This window comes from Schistocerca cancellata, chromosome 12, assembly GCF_023864275.1.
Source record: "Schistocerca cancellata isolate TAMUIC-IGC-003103 chromosome 12, iqSchCanc2.1, whole genome shotgun sequence".
NCBI lineage: Eukaryota > Metazoa > Arthropoda > Insecta > Orthoptera > Acrididae > Schistocerca > Schistocerca cancellata.
Window position 1 is genome coordinate 94,062,336 of NC_064637.1, and position 22,885 is coordinate 94,085,220.

At 45.1% G+C, this 22,885-nt stretch overlaps 1 protein-coding gene across 1 annotated transcript in view; it reads left to right on the plus strand.

Annotated features, from left to right (window-relative positions):
- Nucleotides 1-22,885, plus strand: part of LOC126109478 (leucine-rich repeat-containing protein 15-like) — a 120,105-nt gene that overhangs the window by 72,845 nt on the left and 24,375 nt on the right. Inside the window, exon 8 of the mRNA XM_049914505.1 lies at nt 3,647-3,805. Coding sequence (XP_049770462.1) covers nt 3,647-3,805 — 159 coding nt within the window. The remainder of the gene's footprint in view (nt 1-3,646; nt 3,806-22,885) is intronic.

The following is a 22,885-nucleotide window of genomic DNA, read 5'->3' on the forward strand; positions in this document are numbered from 1 at the left end:
ACCGCACCGCCACTTCCCAGCAAATTAGGGACACTGTTGCTCCTGGGGTATCGGCGAGGACCATTCGCAACCGTCTCCATGAAGCTGGGCTACGGTCCCGCACACCGTTAGGCCGTCTTCCGCTCACGCCCCAACATCGTGCAGCCCGCCTCCAGTGGTGTCGCGACAGGCGTGAATGGAGGGACGAATGGAGACGTGTCGTCTTCAGCGATGAGAGTCGCTTCTGCCTTGGTGCCAATGATGGTCGTATGCGTGTTTGGCGCCGTGCAGGTGAGCGCCACAATCAGGACTGCATACGACCGAGGCACACAGGGCCAACACCCGGCATCATGGTGTGGGGAGCGATCTCCTACACTGGCCGTACACCACTGGTGATCGTCGAGGGGACACTGAATAGTGCACGGTACATCCAAACCGTCATCGAACCCATCGTTCTACCATTCCTAGACCGGCAAGGGAACTTGCTGTTCCAACAGGACAATGCACGTCCGCATGTATCCCGTGCCACCCAACGTGCTCTAGAAGGTGTAAGTCAACTACCCTGGCCAGCAAGATCTCCGGATCTGTCCCCCATTGAGCATGTTTGGGACTGGATGAAGCGTCGTCTCACGCGGTCTGCACGTCCAGCACGAACGCTGGTCCAACTGAGGCGCCAGGTGGAAATGGCATGGCAAGCCGTTCCACAGGACTACATCCAGCATCTCTACGATCGTCTCCATGGGAGAATAGCAGCCTGCATTGCTGCGAAAGGTGGATATACACTTTACTAGTGCCGACATTGTGCATGCTCTGTTGCCTGTGTCTATGTGCTTGTGGTTCTGTCAGTGTGATCATGTGATGTATCTGACCCCAGGAATGTGTCAATAAAGTTTCCCCTTCCTGGGACAATGAATTCACGGTGTTCTTATTTCAATTTCTAGGAGTGTATATATATATATATATATATATATATATATATATATATATATATATATATATATATATATAGTTAAGGCTCACCGGCCATATGACTATCTTCTTCTGCACAAACATTGTCCGAACTCTTACGGGAATCGGCAAAAAGCCGCGAGTAACGTCCCATCGACTATGAGGTCATTAGAGACGGAGCGAAAGCTCGGGTGAGGGAAGGATGGGGAAGGAAACCGGCCGTGCCCTGTCAAAGGAACCATCCTGGAATTTGCCGGAAGCGATTTAGGGAAATACGAGTAATGAGTATGATGGGCAGGGGCACTATGAATATTGTGCGGGACCCAAGTTGGGAATGTGGGTCTCACGGGAGGCGTGCCAGAGGTAAGTCCCTACAGTCGCACTACCCTCTGTGTCCTCGGTGTCTCAGGTGGATAGAGCGTCTGCCATGTAAGCAGGAGATCTCGGGTTCGAGTCCCGGTCGGGGCACACATTCTCAACTGTCCCCGTTGATGTATATCCACGCCTGTATGCAGCTGGGGGTATTCATTTCATTGTAGTTTCATTTACGAGTATTTGCTTTTCCTGTTCTTCCAGTACTCTTTCATTCGTTCGCTAAAGGCCCTCTTCCATTCTTCGGTCCACTTTGGGCTTTGGGCTTTAGGTGCTTCAGGTGCTCTCTTCTCTGACATTACTTCCCAACCTGCGTATTTTGTTTCTACAGACGCTTTTGTCTGTGATGTCCGCTGTATCTACCTGTGCATTTTCCAGATCAATTTTGTCTTGTACCATCCTAGGTGTAGTGGTTTTGAGCCTCTGCATGTACATACCTGAGTATTCTGTTGAAAAGTCTCATCTGTGGGAGTCTGCTGAAGTGGCCGTAAAATTTTAGTCGCCTTTTTCTGATGTCAGCTGTGAGGTTGGACACCTTCCCTGTGGTGTCTCTGGAGTAAAGCCTGTATCCTCCGTCTGTGTGTTTTGGTCCCATAATTTTCGTGATAATTTTTCTTTCCCCTGTGTGGATATTCTGTAGCTGCGAGCTTGGTGTGTAACGTCAGTGTCTCGCTGGCGTTTAGCACCTCAGGTTTGATTACAGTGTTGTAGTGACAAATTTTGATGGAGGTGGACAGACATTTTTTGTAGCAGATACCCTGTGTTTTGTATAATGCTGTCATCATCATCAGTGACCTGGTGTTCTGCGGGTTCTCTCGGTTCGAGCTCATCACCTAGGTATTTAAATTGTGTTACTCTGACAGTCTTGCCATACTTTGTGTTTAAATTCAGTATGTTGAATTTCGTGCAGGTCTGTTTTTTGGAAGGAGATCTGTTGGCCTCTATTTTGTGCTCTCTCTGTGAGTATTTCTACCTGCCCGATTCCTGTACTTTTGTTGTCTGCAGGTGCCAGGTCGTCGCGAAGGTTTAACAGCCCACTTCCAGTTCATTCTTGGGTTGTACTAGTCGCACTGGCTCCCACTATCCTTGTAATTTCAGCTCCCATTCCTTAATGACTTTGTTCAAGAGGAGTGGTTAGAAACCAACACCTTGACGCACGCCTGTCCTGATTTCAAAGGGTTCAGAGATTTCCCCCTTAAATTTCACTTTTGATGTCGTGTTTGTCAGTGTCTGTTTGATTCAAAATGGTTCAGATAAAACGGTTCAAATGGCTCTGAGCACTATAGGACTTAGGATCTGAGGTCATCAGTCCCCTAGAACTACTTGAACTAATTAACCTAAGGACAGCACACACATCCATGCCCGAGGCAGGATTCGAACCTGCGACCGTAGCGGTCGCGCGGTTCTAGACTGAAGCGCCTAGAACCGCTCGGCCACACCGGCCGGCTGTCTGTTTGATCATGGCAGTTTTATATTATTATTGTCCTTATTATTGTTGCTATTATTACTTCTGCACGTGTGATGAAGTTCCTTCCTTATTTTTCTCTTTTGATTGCAAAATTGTGTGATGTGCAGATCTTCTCTATAGGTTTACTACTTTCGAAGAAATGAAGCAAAAGCAGACTGCCAAGAAAACCATTGTTGTTACCTTTAAACACCCGTTTTACGTTTCAAAAACATGTTGTCGCATATAACACTTCCACGCATAATACAGTGAAATAATGTCGTCACTGGTTTTGGAAGACAGTGACCCTTTGTACGAGGATCCGACGCTCTACCAACTTCTCACGGGATGCAAGCTTGTTAACTACTCACAGTTATGCTGTTCTGTGCTCCGTAAATCTTGTGCTACTTTTAACTACCGTTTGCGCATCTTCTACTAGACGACAGTACACAGCACGAACTAAATCGGAGTTTTGGTTGATTCTGTATCTACATACAACGTCTGGTGCCGATCTGAGTGCAGCGCGGGGTAGCTGCGCGGTCCCAGACGCCTTGCCACGGTTCGCCCCCCCCCAATCCTCCACCCCCCCGTCGGAGGGTCGTGTCCTCCCTCGAGCATGTGTGTGTGTGTGTGTGTGTGTGTGTGTGTGTGTGTGTGTGTGTATGTGTTGTCCTTAGAGTAACTTATTTTAAGTTAGATTAAGTAGTGTGTAAGCCTATGGACCGATGACATCAGCAGTTTGGTCCCAGTGGAACTTACCACCAAATACCGATCTGAGTGTCTGGCATCTGGAGGTCTGTGTTTGAGTCATTTCTCCACGATGCCCTTGCTGCTGGCAGTGTTACTGTAGCCAACCACGTGCGGACGGATTTGACTGTGGATTGTTCTGGTTGCCCGCTCCAGCCGGACCATGTTCACCCGGCTGCCGCGGCTCTCGACGCTGATCGTGAACGACAACCGCGTGACGAGCGTCGACCGCGACACCTTCTGGGACAACCCGCTGCTCTCCGTGCTCAGCATCATCGGGAACGCCATCGAGCGACTGCCCGCTGACCTCTTCAGGTGAGTTGTCTTCAGAACGTAGGTGATACTCTGGTACGATGCACTCCTCAAGCAGTTTTCGAGATGTAATCTGAGGTTTTCCCGACGCACAGAAATCCTGAAAATTTCTCGGGTATTCATTCAGGTAGCGTCGTCCATCAGAATTTCTAAAATCATTGGGGGAAGTGGCAACAAAACGGCTATTCACGGTGGTGTGTAGAATATATGAGTCTGGCGATATACCATCTGACTTTCGGAAAAGCATCATCCGCACGATTCCGAAGGCGGCAAGAGCTGACAATTGCGAGAATTATCGCACAATCAGCTTAACAGCTCATGCATCGAAGCTGCTTACAAGAATAATATACAGAAGAATGGAAAAGAAAATTGAGAATGCGCTAGGTGACGATCAGTTTGGCTTTAGGAAAAGTAAAGGGACGAGAGAGGCATATCTGACGTTACGGCTAATAATGAAAGCAAGGCTAAAGTAAAATCAAGACACTTTCATAGGATTTGTCGACCTGGAAAAAGCGTTCGACAATATAAAATGGTGCAAGCTGTTCGAGATTATGATAAAAGAAGGGGTAAGCTATAGGGAGAGGCGGGTCACATACAATATGTACAACAACCAAGAGCGAATAATAAGAGTGGACGATCAAGAACGAAGTGCTCGTATTAAGAAGGGTGTAAGACAAGGCTGTAGCCTTTCGCCCCTACTCTTCAATCTGTACATCGAGGAAGCAATGATGGAAATAAAAGAAAGGTTCAGGAGTGGAATTAAAATACAAGGTGAAAGGATATCAATGATACGATTCGCTGATGACATTGCTATCCTGAGTGAAAGTGAAGAAGAATTAAATGATCTGCTGAACGGAATGAACAGTCTAACGAGTACACAGTATGGTTTGAGAGTAAATCGGAGAAAGACGAAGGTAATGAGAAGTAGTAGAAATGAGAACAGCGAGAAACTTAACATCAGGATTGGTGGTCACGAAGTCAGTGAAGTTAAGGAATTCTGCTACCTAGGCAGTAAAATAACCAATGACGGACGGAGCAAGGATGACATCAAAAGCAGACTCGCTATGGCAAAAAAGGCATTTCTGGCCAAGAGAAGTCTACTAATATCAAATACCGGCCTTAATTTGAGGAAGAAATTTCTGAGGATGTACGTCTGGAGTACATCATTGTATGGTAGTGAAACATGGACTGTGGGAAAACCGGAACAGAAGAGAATCGGAGCATTTGAGATGTGGTGCTGTAGACGAATGTTGAAAATTAGGTGGACTGATAAGGTAAGGAATGAGGAGGTTCTACGCAGAATCGGAGAGGAAAGGAATATGTGGAAAACACTGATAAGGAGAAGGGACAGGATGATAGGACATCTGCTAAGACATGAGGCAATGACTTCCATGGTACTAGAGGGAGCTGTACAGGGCAGAAACTGTAGAGGAAGACAGAGATTGGAATACGTCAAGCAAATAATTGAGGACGTAGGTTGCAAGTGCTACTCTGAGGTGAAGAGGTTAGCACAGGAAAGAAATTCGTGGCGGGCCGCATCAAACCAGTCAGTAGACTGATGACAAAAAAAAAGCGTCGTCCAAAAGGTGCGATATTTCGGCAAGCGGACTTCTTGCCATTTTCAGGCGGTCTTGGTGTCTGATCTCTAGTTCAAGTCGGCATCCATCAGAGATCAATCAGACACCAAGAACGCCTGAAGATGGCAAGAAGACGGCTTGCCGAAATATCGCGCCTTTTGGACGCAGCTACCTGGCTGAATACCCGAGAAATTTTCAAAATTTTCGGGATATCGCGGTCCATAGTTTTACGAGTCAGCTGAACAGCCATACGCCAGCCATAGAGCAACAGCGCTGGTGCAACTGGGTAAGCCGGCACTATGTTTGTACCGCGTCCCGCTTTCATCATTTCTGTTCCTAACAGGCCGCCAGCCTCTTCCGTCGCTTCAAGGAATTGTTTACCTGGGAGATAATGGCACAGAGGTAAGTTAGTGGAGAGGTAAAATGGGAGTATAAGGAAGAATAAAAGTTGATTCTTCCACAGGAGAAAACAACAAGCAGCCACTATTAACAATATAAAATCACTCAAAAACAGTCCATGTCGTGATGACTGGTTTCGGCCTAGTATTTCAGAGAGCACCATTAGCTGAATTTGGCGATCCATAGAAGAGTCAATTACCCTTAGTCGCTGGGTCAACTTCTACGCATCGTCAACTTCAGCTGATGGTGCTGTCTGAAGATGGCATAAGACTATGGCCAAATGATTGGAAAAGAGCGCAGGTAGTCCCAGTTTTCAAGAAGGCTCGTCGAGCAGATGCGCAAAACTATAGACCTATATCTCTGACATCGATCTGTTGAGGAATTTTAGAACATGTTTTCTGCTCGATTATCATGTCATTTCTGGAAACCCAGTATCTACCCTGTATGAATCAACATCGATTCCGGAAACAGCGATCGTGTGAGACCCAACTCGCTTTATTTGTTCATGAGACCCGGAAAATATTAGATACAGGCTCCCAGGTAGATGCCATTTTCCTTGACTTACGGAAGGCGTTCGATACAGTTCCGCACTGTCGCCTGATAAACAAAGTAAGGGGCTACGGAATATCAGACCAGCTGTGTGGCTGGATTGAAGAGTTTTTAGCAAACAGAACACAGCATGTTGTCCTCAATGGAGAGACGTCTACAGACGTTAAAGTAACCTCTGGCGTGCCACAGGGGAGTGTTGTGGGACCATTGCTTTTCACAATATATATAAATGATCTATTAGATAGTGTAGGAAGTTCGCGGATGATGCTGTAGTATACAGAGACGTTGCAGCATTAGAAAATTGCAGCGAAATACAACAAGATCTGCAGCGGATAGGCACTTGGTGCAGGGAGTGGCCACTGACCCTTAACATAGACAAATGTAATGTATTGCGAATACATAGAAAGAAGGATCCTTTATTGCATGATTATATGATAGCGGAACAAACACTGGTAGCAAAAATGGTTCAAATGGCTCTGAGCACTATGGGACTCAACATCTTAGGTCATCAGTCCCCTAGAACTTAGAACTACTTAAACCTAACTAACCTAAGGACATCACATACATCCAAGCCCGAGGCAGGATTCGAACCTGCGACCGTAGCAGTCCCGCCGTTCCGGACTGCAGCGCTTGGAACCGCACGGCAGCAGTTATTTCTGTAAAATATCTGGGAGTATGCTTGTGGAAAGATTTGAAGTGGAATGATCACATAAAATTAATTGTTGATAAGGCGGGTGCCAGGTTCAGATTCATTGGGAGAGCTTAGAAAATGTAGTCCATCAACAAAGGAGGTAGCTTACAAAACACTCGTTCGACCTATAATTGAGTATTGCTCATCAGTGTGGGATTCGTACCAGGTCGGGTTGACAGAGGAGATAGAGAAGATCCAAAGAAGAGCGGCGCGTTTCGTCACAGGGTTATTTGGTAACCGTGATAGCGTTACGGAGATGTTTAGCGAACTCAAGTGGCAGACTCTGCAAGAGAGGCGCTCTGCATCGCGGTGTAGCTTGCTGTCCAGGTTTCGAGAGGGTGCGTTTCTGGATGAGGTATCGAATAAATTGCTTCCCCCTACTTATACCTCCCGAGGAGATCACGAATGTAAAATTAGAGAGATTCGAGCGCGCACGGAGGCTTTCCGGCAGTCGTTCTTCCCGCGAACCATACGCGACTGGAACAGGAAAAGGAGGTAATGACAGTGGCACGTAAAGTGCCCTCCGCCACACACCGTTGGGTGGCTTGCGGAGTATAAATGCAGATGTAGATGTAGATGTACCCCGAAACGTGTCATTAAAAAAAATCGATCTAGACCGTTTTATCATAGATTTTATATAGCCTACTTTTTGTTCCGATGGGCAGGGGCACTATGAATATAGTGCGGGACAATAAGTTGGGTCTCACGGGAGGCATGCCAATGATAAGTCCCTGCAGTCGCACTGTCCTCTGTGTTCTGTGTCCTCGGTGACTCAGACGGATAGAGTGTCTGCCATGAAAGCAGGAGATCCTGGGTTCGAGTCCCGGTCGGGGCACTCATTTTTAACGTCCCCGTTGACGTATATCAAGGCCTGTGTGCAGCTAGGGGTATTCATTTCATTGTGTTTTCATTCCGAGTTCACTCAATGAGTCTACTCATTCCCACCTGATTCCAGGTACAATCATCATGGAGCATTTTGATAATCAATCCACATCCAGTATTACTGCCGCAACTGGTCTTCCGGATCCTGGAGCGGCCAGGTTGAAATACAGCAGAAAAAGTCTGAGTCCTCTGGCCAACATAAAACCAAATCAAATACATTTTTTGCAACACTTAACATACAAACACTTTTGTAACCAGGTGAACTTCATAAGTTGGGAGATCATTAAAAGAACAGAAGTTTCAAATTTTGGCACTTCAAAAACACGAATGGCAGACAATAGCACCATGGATTTCGGCTATTATCGTCTTTTAAAAAGTAATCGAGGTAACAGAATACTTAATAATACACTCCTGGAAATTGAAATAAGAACACCGTGAATTCATTGTCCCAGGAAGGGGAAACTTTATTGACACGTTCCTGGGGTCAGATACATCACATGATCACACTGACAGAACCACAGGCACATAGACACAGGCAACAGAGAATGCACAATGTCGGCACTAGTACAGTGTATATCCACCTTTCGCAGCAATGCAGGCTGCTATTCTCCCATGGAGACGATCGTAGAGATGCTGGATGTAGTCCTGTGGAACGGCTTGCCATGCCATTTCCACCTGGCGCCTCAGTTGGACCAGCGTTCGTGCTGGACGTGCAGACCGCGTGAGACGACGCTTCATCCAGTCCCAAACATGCTCAATGGGGGACAGATCCGGAGATCTTGCTGGCCAGGGTAGTTGACTTACACCTTCTAGAGCACGTTGGGTGGCACGGGATACATGCGGACGTGCATTGTCCTGTTGGAACAGCAAGTTCCCTTGCCGGTCTAGGAATGGTAGAACGATGGGTTCGATGACGGTTTGGATGTACCGTGCACTATTCAGTGTCCCCTCGACGATCACAAGTGGTGTACGGCCAGTGTAGGAGATGGCTCCCCACACCATGATGCCGGGTGTTGGCCCTGTGTGCCTCGGTCGTATGCAGTCCTGATTGTGGCGCTCACCTGCACGGCGCCAAACACGCATACGACCATCATTGGCACCAAGGCAGAAGCGACTCTCATCGCTGAAGACGACACGTCTCCATTCGTCCCTCCATTCACGCCTGTCGCGACACCACTGCAGGCGGGCTGCACGATGTTGGGGCGTGAGCGGAAGACGGCCTAACGGTGTGCGGGACCGTAGCCCAGCTTCATGGAGACGGTTGCGAATGGTCCTCGCCGATACCCCAGGAGCAACAGTGTCCCTAATTTGCTGGGAAGTGGCGGTGCGGTCCCCTACGGCACTGCGTAGGATCCTACGGTCTTGGCGTGCATCCGTGCGTGGCTGCGGTCCGGTCCCAGGTCGACGGGCACGTGCAGCTTCCGCCGACCTCTGGCGACAACATCGATGTACTGTGGAGACCTCACGCCCCACGTGTTGAGCAATTCGGCGGTACGTCCACCCGGCCTCCCGCATGCCCACTATACGCCCTCGCTCAAAGTCCGTCAACTGCACATACGGTTTACGTCCACGCTGTCGCGGCATGCTACCAGTGTTAAAGACTGCGATGGAGCTCCGTATGCCACGGCAAACTGGCGGACACTGACGGCGGCGGTGCACAAATGCTGCGCAGCTAGCGCCATTCGACGGCCAACACCGCGGTTCCTGGTGTGTCCGCTGTGCCGTGCGTGTGATCATTGCTTGTACAGCCCTCTCGCAGTGTCCGGAGCAAGTATGGTGGGTCTGACACACCGGTGTCAATGTGTTCTTTTTTCCATTTCCAGGAGCGTACATTACATCCCCACAAAAAGGTTTTTAATTCAATAACGGAGGTAAAACCCATTAATAATAGCCTTATGACAATTTCTCTTTAATGCGCAAATAAGACATACACTTTAATTAATGCCCATACGTGTGTCAATGAAGATAACTGTAAAAATCCCGAAGAAGTTAATGAAGCTTTGGAACGTTAGAGAGCATCATATCGAAAATTCCAGCAACCACGTTAAAGTTTTAGTGGTTCAAATGGCTCAGAGCACTATGGGACTCAACATCTATGGTCATCAGTCCCCTAGAACTTAGAACTACTGAAACCTAACTAACGTAAGGACATCACACTCATCCATGCCCGAGGCAGGATTCGAACCTGCGACCGTAGCGGTCACGCGGTTCCAGACTGAAACGCCTAGAACCGCATGACCACACCGGCCGGCAAAAGTTTTAGTGGGTGATTTTAATGCTCAATTAGGTGAAGAGAAAAAACATAAGAAAAAGGTGAGTGAATTTCCTGCGCATAAATGGACAAACCAAAATGGTCAAAGACTTGTTGAAACGAGCAAAAAATTTAAACTTAAGATCATGTCAACACATTTGACATGAACCCATCTAAACAAAAAACTTGGCAGGTACCCAATATATCTATTGGGGAATTTCAAATAGATAATGTAGCAACTTCATACCACAAATATAAGGAAATTGTAAGGGCTAACACAGAATTTGACCATTACTTAATGCGAATAAAAGTAAAACTGCAACCTCAAAAACTCTTAAAACAAAAAATGTTGTCCCAAAATTTGACACTGCTAAAATAACCCCAACTCTAACTAGGGAACTTGACAAAACACAATCCAACAATTTTCAAAGTTTAAAATAAGAGTTAATCACAACGGCACAAAATTTAGTTCCGCTTCGAAAGAAACAAAAACATGCTTAGTGGAAAGCGGATTGTGAAACAACATTTAAATCTAGGCATGAGGCATTCAAAAATAGGAATAGTAACAAAACTGAAAATACGCGCAACACATTTCTAACTGTAAGAAAAGAAATACCTGAATTAATCTGACAGACTGAAAGAAACTACGAAAATGCCTAACTTTCAGAAATCGAGAATACTTCCAAAAAGAACAACACAAGAAAATTTTATAAAACATTCAAAACAAAGCTAACCGGTTACCAAGCTCAATGTCTCTGCTTCAAAATGAATATAGCTGTTTAGCTCTTAACAACCGGGAAAACTGTAAGGTTCTTGCTAATTATTTTGAAAAACTATTGAACTGTACACAACCAGACAATAAATTAAAAGCACAGCAGAGTAACAACACCAACCATACCTCTATAGAACCTGATATTATCGAAATAATTAAGCAAATTAAGAAACATAAAAACAATAAAGCATCCGGAGAAGACGGTGTACTTTCAGAACTACTAAAATCAGCTCGCCCTAACACTATAAAACAGATCACTCAACTAATACGAAATATTTGGCAAACTGAGAAAATACCAGAGGACTGGGAAACTCATACATTGGATTAAATAAGGGACAGAACTGATGTCAATAATTACGGAGGAATATCCCTTCCGCCGGTCACATACAAAATTGTCTCCTAATGGTTACTTGATAGCGCCCAAGAACAGTTGGAACCTAAAATTGGTGAATACCGAGCAGGCTTTCTATCAAAGAGATCCTGTCCAGAGCAGATTCTTATGTAAAGCTAATCCTTAGGCACCAAAGAATTTCTGGTGACAGTATTGTATGTACATTAGTGGATTTTAAAAGGGCCTACGACTCAGTTGATACTGAATTTCTTTTCCAAATTTTAAAGGAACAAGGGCTACATAATAAAAATCTAACACTGACTGACACTAACTCTAAATATAAAATCGTGGGAGAAATTGCTGAACTATTTGACAGAAAGACTGGTGTTAGAAAGGGAGATGAACACTCCCCATTACTATTTAACTTCGTTTTGTAAAAGGTGATTACACAATGGCGAGAGCAAAAGTCGAATCAAAAATCAATCATGTTAGGCAGAAGTAATATTAGAGTAGATTGCCTCGCCTTTGCGGATGATATGGGAATTTTAACTAGGTATATTAACAAATCTCGAAAACAAATTTGCGGTAAAAGTAGGACAACAAATATCATTTGAAAAAACGGAATATATGGCATGTAACAAACAAACACCAAAGTTTTTTAACACGAAACATGGAAAAATAAGAAGGGTTACTCAGTATAAATACTTGGGGGAAATCATATAAGAAAATGGACTGGAAAAAGTGGCAACTGCTTTCACATTAACACAAAGTATTTACAATAAAAAATAAGTTTCTAAATTCAATAACCTTCGGCATTACAGCAGTAATCAAACCTGAATGTATTTATGGAGCAGAAACTTTAATTGTAAATAGAGAAGAGATATTGAAGAATTTCAAAAGAAAGAAGGAAAGATTATTAGGAAAATATAAAACCCCAAAGTTACTGATAAAGAAACTTACAGGCTGATAACGTAATAAGGAAATAGAATACACAGACATACATGGTGACATGAGAAAACGAACACTTAAATTTTGTGGGCACATTAAAAGAATGGACCCGCTAGGTAAACAAAACAGATAGTAGGATTCTACGGACACAGAAGTAAGGCCGAAGCTGATTCAATTAAATGTATCGCTGCGATTAAGGAGGATGTCGAAGCAGGAGGTATAGCTCAGGCAAATGTTACAGATTGAAAAATATTTAGGCAAAAGATATTTGCTTGGGAAGCTAGAAAACGGACTTGAACATCGTGGTCGACTTCATTATGAAAGGATGAAATAAATTTGGACACAAAGAAAGGCCAACCATTAAAAGTAACACTGATGGATTGTACCTCGCGTGGTTCTATTGGACTCATACGTGAACAATAATAATAATATATAAAAGGTGGTTGTCACTGTAATTCTATCAGAGACAGCAAAAGACCTGGAAGAGCAGTTGAACGGAATGGACAGTGTCTTGAAAGGACAATATAAGATGAACATCAACAAAAGCAAAACGAGGATAATGGAATGTAGTCGGATTAAATCAGGTGATGCTGAGGGAATCAGGTTGGGAAATGAGACACTTAGAGTTGTAGATGAGTTTTGCTATTAGGGGAGCAAAATAACTGATGATTGTCGAAGCAGAGAGGATACAAAATGTAGACTGACAATGGCAAGGAAAGCGTTTCTGAAGAAGAGAAATTTATTAACGTCGAGTGTAGATTTAAGTGTCAGGAAGTCTTTTCTGAAAGTATTTGTAAGGAGTGTAGCCATGTATGGAAGTAAAACATTGACGATAAATATTTTAAACAAGAAGAGAACAGAAACTTTCGAAATGTAGTGCTACAGAAGAATGGTGAAGGTTATATGGGTAGATCGCGTGACTAATGAGGAGGTACTGAATAGAATTGGGAATAAAAGGAATTTGGGGCGCAGCTTGACTAGAAGAAGGGATCGGATGGTAGGACATGTTCTGAGGCATCATTGGATCACAAAATTGGTACTGGAGGGCAGCGTGGAGGGTACAAATCTTAGAGGGAGACCAAGAAATGAATACACTAAACAGATTCAGGAGGATGTAGGTTGCAGTAGGTACTGGGAGATGAAGAACCTTTCACAGGACAGAGTAGCATGGACAGCCGCATCAAACCAGTCTCGAGGGGACGATATGGAAGGTGCATCGAGTTATGAGCTCCCACTTCGCCTGCTTATAGTGTGGGTAGGCACCCATCACACCCATTATTGTAGGTGCCAATGCTGCCTCGTTTTTAAAATATTGCCTGTTAAAATTTGGGCAGCTCTTTATATACAGATAAGTTTCACTATTGTGGGAAGTGAGCGAGTAGCCGAGTGGCAAGCTAGCGAGACTCCCTTTCAGGCGACCCTGGTTCAAGACCCGTCTAGGCTACTTTTGTTTTCGCGACGCTAGATCAATTGCAAAAAGAAATATTCCATAACGTCAATGCAGTGGCGTTTCTTGCGGACTTGATAAAATACAGATGCGATTCCGACGAAAATGGATGTGCATTCGTATAATGTTCGTGGTGTCGAAAGTGCAAATGTTTTGATTGTTTGTATAACAAGCATCATCCGTCGGAATTTAGTCGTAAAATTATTGGAAATATCGATTAACTTTCCATTAAATGAAACATATTTTCAATCGCTCATTCGTTGGTCTTTTTTAATATTCCCTACCTCAACGGAACAAAATAAAAAATACAACGAAAACAAACTGAACAATAATAAAATATTTCAAGGAATTACATAACGGTTAATTTCCTGTAAAAATAAAAAAAACGCAAAAGATTGAAACAAAATGTGAGATTCAATTTGTAATTTTCATTTATAGATGCTTATAATTCATTTTAATCAATTAATTGCGGAATGTTCATGATTAATTATAAATTAAAGCAGACATTTGAATAAAAAGGAAGCAAAAGTAGCACACACGGGTCTCGAACCAGGGTCGCCTGGACGGGGGTCAAGCTCGCTTGCCACTTGGCTACTCGCTCACTTGCCGCAATAGTGAAACTTTTCTGTATATAAAGAGCTGCCCAAAATTTAGCAGGCAATATTTCAAAAACGAGGCCGCATTGGCACCTACAATTTTTGGGTGTGATACGTGGCTACCCACACTATAAGCAGGCGAAGTGGGAGCTCATAACTATATGCACTTCCCAGAAGGTTCCCTCTTAGGACCACAACAACAAAAGGAGGTAGGAGTTACAAGCTCACATCTGTATGTTTTTTTTTCTTTTTATACTTAAAAACGCGAAAAAATAAACTTACAAAAAATAAAGAACGCATAAATGTTAGGAATGTAACCGAATCGACAAATTAATGTATGATGTGGATGTAAATAACTCTTTCCACGTCATTATGACATATCGTGCAAATTGATCCATGGAACTTGTAACTAACTGCGATGCTGTAAAACTTCGTGGCAGATTAGAACTGTGTGCCGGAGCGAGACTCGAACTTCGGACCTTTGCCTTTCGCGGGCAAGTGCTCTACCATCTCAGCTACCCAAGCAAGACTCGGAACGAGAGTCGTGAGTCGTGCTTGGGTAGCTCAGATGGTAGAGCACTTGCCCGCGAAAGGCAAAGGTCCGGAGTTCGAGTCTCGGTCCGGCACACAGTTTTAATCTGCCAGGAAGTTTCATAACAGCGCACACTCCGCTGCAGAGTGAAAATCTCATTCTGGATACCTTGCTATATGCGGTGCACGCTGCGTATATCCATAATGCATTTCTGACCATTGGATTCCTGCCTCGGTATTATCGGTTGTATACCTAGTATCTACTGTTTCAGTTTGACCCAAAAGGTTTGAGACACGCCGAATAGATCTACATCTACATCTACATTTATACTCCGCAAGCCACCCAACGGTGTGTTGCGGAGGGCACTTTACGTGCCACTGTCATTACCTCCCTTTCCTGTTCCACTCGCGTATGGTTCGCGGGAAGAACGACTGTCTGAAAGCCTCCGTGCGCGCTCTAATCTCTCTAATTTTACATTCGTGATCTCCTCGGGCGGTATAAGTAGGGGGAAGCAATATATTCGATACCTCATCCAGAAACGCACGCTCTCGAAACCTGGCGAGCATGCTACACCGCGATGCACAGCGCCTCTCTTGCAGAGTCTGCCACTTGAGTTTGCTTAATATATCCGTAACGCTAGCACGTTTACGAGATAACCCTGTGACGAAACGCTCCGCTATTATTTGGATCTTCTCTATCTCCTCTCTCAACCCGACCTGGTACGTATCCCACACTGACGAGCAATACTCAAGTATAGGTCGAATGAGTGTTTTGTAAGCCACCTCCTTTGTTGATGGACTACATTTTCTAAGGACTCTCCCAATGAATCTCAACCTGGCACCCGTCTTACCAACAATTAAATATATATGATCATTCCACTTCACATCGTTCCGTATGCATACTCCCAGATATTTTACAGAAGCAACTGCTACCAGTGTTTGTTCCGCTATCATATAATCATACAATAAAGGATCCTACTTTCTATGTATTCGCAGTACATTACATTTGTCTATGTTACGTGTCAGTTGCCGCTCCGTGCACCAAGCGCCTATCCGCTGCAGATCTTCCTGCATTTCGCTGCAATTTTCTAATGCTGCAACTTCTCTGTGTACTACAGCATCATCCGCGAAAAGCCGCATGGAATTTCCGACAGTAGCAACTAGGTCATTTATATATATTATGAAAAGGAATGGTCCCATAACACTACCCTGTGGCACGCCAGAGGTTACTTTAACGTCTGTAGATGTCTCTCCATTGAGGACAACATGCTGTGTTCTGTTTGCTAAAAACTCTTCAATCCAGCCACAGAGCTGGTCTGATATTCCGTAGGCTCTTACTTTGTTTATCAGGCGACAGTGCGGAACTGTATCGAGCGCCTTCCGGAAGTCAAGAAAAATGGCATCTACCTGGGAGCCTGTATCTAATATAAAGCGAGTCGGGTCTCACACGATCGCTGTTTCCGGAATCCATGTTGATTCCTACAGAGTAGATTCCGGGTTTCCAGAAATGACATGATACGCGAGATGTTCTAAAATTCTACAACAGATCGATGTCAGAGATATAGTTCTATAGTTTTGCGCATCTGCTCGACGACCCTTCTTGAAGACTGGGACTACCTGTGCATATCCACAATGGCATTCATCGCAGTGCTGACGCTCGGCCATGAGGCAGGAGATGCGCCGCCTGTAGGAGGTACCTTCTCCTTGGCCGGGTCTCTCCGGGTGTCGCCGGTGTGGGAGCAGCCCACGGGCTCCTCGGCCCACAGCAGACGGCTAATTACGTCCCGAGGTTGCGCAAGGCGGCGGGCCAGCCGAGGCGAGACGGCCCCCTGCAGCACAATGTCGGCGGCTTCCTGCGGCCGCGGCGAGCCAAGGACGCGGGCCCTGCCTGCTCGCGACCTCTGTCAGAGGGGCTCCGGAGACGCTGACGCTGTGGTCAACCAACGAAATTACTTCCCCGCCAAAGGGTCTAGGTCAGAGCACTGCACCCGCGTGGCGAGCGCGCGTCAGCGGCACTCTTTGCCCGTCGAGCTTATTCGCCACCTCTCTCGTATCGGGCACGATCGGTGCTCCAATCTAGGCTCTTAACAAGCCTCTTGCATACACCCCTACAAAATCTCATATACAGGGTGGCAAGAAATGTGTTCTCCTTTTGTTTTCGAATATAAACTTTATTGTCAATACAATCTGAAAGGAACATATACTGTAATGAAGAGCCGTCTATGGAGATTTGTTCTAACTCAGCACATGCTCAATATGTCCACCATTTCGTTTCCTAACTTCCTTGAAACGAACACTGAAGTTAGTGATTACCTTACGGCATATGTCTTCCGTAATTTCACTGCAAGCTTGAAGAATAAGTCTTCTGAGCTCCATTAAATCACGTGGACGTTTCGGGAAATTTTTTTCCTTTAGGTACCCCCAAAGAAATAAGTCCCATGTGTGGTGTCACCGCCAGACACCACACTTGCTAGGTGGTAGATTTAAATCGGCCGCGGTCCATTAGTACATGTTAGACCCGCGTGTCGCCACTGTCAGTAATCGCAGCCCGAGCGCCACCACATGGCAGGTCTTGAGAGACGGACTAGCACTAGCCCCAGTTGTACGACGACTTTGCTAGCGACTACACTGACGAAGCCTTTCTGTCATTTGCCGAGAGACAGTTAGAATAGCCTTCAGCTAAGTCCATAGCTACGACCTAGCAAGGCGCCATTAACCATATCTGAGAATTTCACTTGTATGATCAAGAGCGATGTACCACAAGGATGAAGTAAAGTTAAGTATTCCAGAAGCTACGTACTTTTCTTTAGAGCCTTCATTACGTATCCTATTCCAGACCTCACGCCAGCCGGCGTGTGTGTACGCGTGTCTTCGGTTACCCGTCACTGTGGACTGGCTGTCTTGTCAGTCCACTACACCATGGATTGAGGTTTGGACTATTGGGAGGGGGGGGGGGGGCAATGTTGTCCGTCATTGAATCGACCTGGAAACCTGAGTGAAATGATCCGCATGTCGAAATGCTCGTGTAAAAACTCCAACACAGTGTTTGCAGTATGTGGCCTTGCCCCATCTTGCATGAACCACTGCGTGTTGAAGGGCAAGACAGTAGCAAGAAGCTGTGGAATAAAGCTATTGCGAAGCATGCTCAAATAACGCTCGCTGTTCACAGTTTCTTCAAAGAAAAAGGATCCAATAACTCGGTGACCGGAAATTGATGCCCACGCTGTAATCCTCGGAGCATAATGTTGTCGTTCATGAAGCACTAGTGGGTTTTCAGTGGCCCAAAAGCGTACATTTTGTTTGTTAACCACACCGTCTAAATGAAAATGCGCCTCGTCTGAAAACCAAACGTTGTTGAGAGGTTCTTCCCTATCCTCCGCCCACTGAGTAAACAGTAGTCTCTGCTGCTTGTGTTGTTCAGTGAGCTTCTGTGCACAGGTCATCTTGTATGGGTACATATGGAGGTCACTTTTAAGAATGCGTTGAACGCAGCGTCTGGATATTCCCAGTTGCACTGCTGCCTTTCTACACGATTTCCCGGGACTTCTATGTACAGCAACTCGTTGCGCTTCAATATTCTCCGGCGAACAAACAGGCTTAGGCCGAGGTCACTTCGCTTCCAAAACTGCTACCTCCTGTACGAATTTATCGTACAACCTGTGGATGGTCTTCTTGCAAGGGACCCATCGTGTGTTAAACTGTTGTCGAAAACGCCTCTGAGTCACAACAAGGCTTATTGTTTCATGAAAAAGTAACACAATTGCCGATCGTTGCTGTGTCGTCTGTCTTTCATTGTCAGCCATTCCTGCTTACTAGTCTCCTAGCGGCAGTATCGTGAATTACAGGTCATTTCGTAACTCATTTGTTTCTCCAAGCTCTGCTGGTACTGCTGTAGAGATCCCAGCGGGATATCTAATGTGCGGCGAAAATTGTGAGAGAAACAATTGGTAATACATTTCGTGCGCCACCCTGTACACTGAAGCGCCAAAGAAACTGCCGTAGGCATACGTATTCAAATACAGGGACACGTAAACAGGTAGAATACTCCGCTGTGGTCGGCAACGCCTCTATAAAGCCCGATCTACACGAGCGACTTTCTGGTCAAATTCGACTACTCAAAGTGTACCTTTTGTGGCTGCATGTAAATGAGAAAGCAACCACGATGAGAGTTCTTTCGTGCCTCCTTAATCCCTATTGGGTGGTTTGCTTTGTTTTCGTGGCACACTGAAAAGTCACACAAGGTCCTGAGATTTTTTCCTCCTAGTCTTCTCGTACAAGATACACGAAGTATATTAGAGAGAAAAAGCATACACTACGCACAAATAAGGACGTAAGTAGATAATGTGCTTTAATGAAAATTATTTCAACCGTGGAAAGGTCAGACTTATCTGACGAGATACATACCTTTCGATGTTATTTGGCACTTTGCAAGAAAACGAGATATAAAGGGTAAAGCCAAAAGACGCCATTTACTGCATTCAAGTTATTGTACTTTGGTTCGAATGGCTCTGAGCACTATGGGACAGCTTCTGAGGTCATCAGTCCCCTAGAACGTAGAAATACGTAAACCTAACTAACCTAATGACGTCACAAACATCCATGCCCGAGGCAGGATTCGAACTTGCGACCGTAGCCGGCTATTGTACTTTGCAAGTATATATTTTCTCTAGAAAATAAATGTATGCAGGTAGATTCCTTGACGAGAACTTCCGCTATGAATTCTGCTGTGGACATTGATAAACTTTATTATTATGCTTGTTTCAATATTTTGGTATTATATTTTTACTTTTTCTTAGATAGGTTAGTCTCTCATAACCTCACGTTCACCACCAAACTACACAGCAGACAGCTCTCAGAACACACGCAAATTTGGGTCTGGCGTGTAAACGAAAATGACCACTCGAAACAGAGCGAGTTTCAGCACAGGAAAAAGCGCCAGGGGCGCTGCAGTAGACTCACTTGTTTCGAGTAATCAATTGAGACAGTAAAATCTATCATGTAAAAGGGGCTTAACACAACATGTGTCTGGCGCAGTTGTCAGATCGGTTACTGCTGCTACAATAGCAGGTTATCAAGATATAAGTGAGTTTGAACGTGGTGTTACAGTCGGTGCACGAGCGATGGGACACAGCATCTCCGAGGTAGCGATGAAGTGAGGATTTTCCCGTACTACCATTTCACGAGCGTTCCGTAAATATTAGGAATCCGGTAAGACATCAAATCTCCGACATCGCTGCGGCCGGAAAAATAGCCTACAAGAACGGTACCAATGACGACTGAACAGAATCGTTCAACGTGACAGAAGTGCAACCCTTCCGAAAATTGCTGCAGATTTCAATACTGGGCCATCAACAAGTGTCAGCGTGCGAACTGTTCAACGAAACATCGATACGGGCCTTCATGACTGCACGACACAAAGTTTTACGCCTCGCCTGGGCCCGTCAAACACCGACATTGACTGGAAACATGTTGCTTGGTCGGTCGAGTCTCATTTCAAATTTTATCGAGCGGATTGACGTGTACAGGTGTGGAGACAACCTCATCAATCCATGGAACCCTACCTGTCAGCTGGGGACTGTTCAAGCTGGTGGAGGCTCTGTGATGGTGTGGGGCGTGTGCAGTTGGAGTGATATGGGACTCCTGATACATCTAGATACGACTGTGACAGCTGACACTTACGTAAGCATCCTGTTTGATCACTTGCATCCGTTCATGTCCATTGTGCACTCTGACGGACTTTGGCAATTCCAGGAGGACAATGCGACACCCCACACGCCCTGAATTGCTACAGAGTGGCTCTAGGAATACTCTTCTGAGTTTAAACACTTCCGCTGGCCGTCAAAGCCCCCTACATGAACATTATTGAGCATTCTGGGATACCTTGCAAAGTGCTGTTCAGAAGAGATCTTCACACCCTCGTACTCTTACGGATTTGTGGACAGCCCTCCAAGATTCATGCTGTAAGTTCCCTCCAGCACTACTTCAGACATTAGTCGCGTCCATGCCACATCCTGTTGTGGCACTACTGGGTGCTCGCGGGGGCGCTACACGATATTAGGCAGGTGTACCAGTTTCTTTGGCTCTTCAGTTTATAAAAATCAACGTTTGTTTTTTCATCGTTTGTTCGTATTTTATGCGCTGCTATAGCGTTCATGCCATTGCGATGAGACTTCGCCTACTTACTACTTGCACTTTCGCGAAGGTTATACGCGTAGAGCAATTAACTTAAGTAAGGGAGCCCCCCCCCCCCCCCCATGAACCATGGACCTTGCCGTTGGTGGGGAGGCTTGCGTGCCTCAGCGATACAGATAGCCGTACCATAGGTACAACCACAATGGAGGGGTATCTGTTGAGAGGCCAGACAAACGTGTGGTTCCTGAAGAGGGGCAGCAGCCTTTTCAGTAGTTGGAAGGGCAACAGTCTGGATGATTGACTGATCTGGCCTTGTAACAATAACCAAAACGGCCTTGCTGTGCTGGTACTGCGAACGGCTGAAAGCAAGGGGAAACTACGGCCGTAATTTTTCCCGAGGGCATGCAGCTTTACTGTATGATTAAATGATGATGGCGTCCTCTTGGGTAAAATATTCCAGAGGTAAAATAGTCCCCCATTCGGATCTCCGGGCGGGGACTACTCAGGAGGACGCCGTTATCAGGAGAAAGAAAACTGGCGTTCTAGGGATCGGAGCGTGGATTGTCAGATCCCTTAATCGGGCAGGCAGGTTAGAAAATTTAAAAAAGGAAATGGATAGGTTAAAGTTAGATGTAGTGGGAATTAGTGAAGTTCGGTGGCAGGAGGAACAAGACTTCTGGTCACGTGACTACAGGGTTATAAACACAAAGTCAAATAGGGGTAATGCAGGAGTAGCTTTAATAATGAATAGGAAAATAGGAATGCGGGTAAGCTACTACAAACAGCATAGTGAACGCATTATTGTGACCAAGATAGATACGAAGCCCACATCTACTACAGTAGTACAACTTTATATGCCGACTACCTCTGCAGATGACGAAGAAATTGAAGAAATGTATGATGAAATAAAAGAAATTATTCAGATAGTGAAGGGAGACGAAAATTTAACAGTCATGGGTGACTGGAATTCGAGTGTAGGAAAAGGGAGAGAAGGAAACGTAGTAGGTGAATATGGATTGGGGCTAAGAAATGGAAGAAGAAGCCGCCTGATAGAATTTTGCACAGAGCACAACTTAATCATAGTTAACACTTGGTTTAAGAATCATGATAGAAGGTTGTATACATGGAAGAACCCTGGAGATACTAAAAGGTATCAGATAGATTATATAATGGTAAGACAGAGATTTCGGAACCAGGTTTTAAATTGTAAGACATTTCCAGGGGCAGATGTGGACTCTGACCACAATCTATTGGTTATGACCTGTAGATTAAAACTGAAGAAACTGCAAAAAGGTGGGAATTTAAGGAGATGGGACCTGGATAAACTGAAAGAACCAGAGGTTGTACAGAGTTTCAGGGAGAGCATAAGGAAACAATTAACAGGAATGGGGGAAAGAAATACAGTAGAAGAAGAATGGGTAGCTCTGAGGGATGAAGTAGTGAAGGCAGCAGAGGATCAAGTAGGTAAGAAGACCAGGGCTCTTAGAAATCCTTGGGTAACAGAAGAAATATTGAATTTAATTGATGAAAGGAGAAAATATAAAAATGCAGTAAATGAAGCAGGCAAAAACGAATACAAACGTCTCAAAAATGAGATCGACAGGAAGTGCAAAATGGCTAAGCAGGGATGGCTAGAGGACAAATGTAAGGATGTAGAGGCTTATCTCACTAGGGGTAAGATAGATATAGCCTACAGGAAAATTAAAGAGACCGTTGGAGATAAGAGAACCACATGTATGAACATCAAGAGCTCAGATGGAAACCCAGTTCTAAGCAAAGAAGGGAAAGCAGAAAGGTGGAAGGAGTATATTGAGGGTCTATACAAGGGCGATGCACTTGAGGACAATATTATGGAAATGGAAGAGGATGTAGATGAAGATGAAATGGGAGATACGATACTGCGTGAAGAGTTTGACAGAGCACTGACAGACCTGAGTCGAAACAAGGCCCCCGGAGTAGACAACATTCCATTGGAAC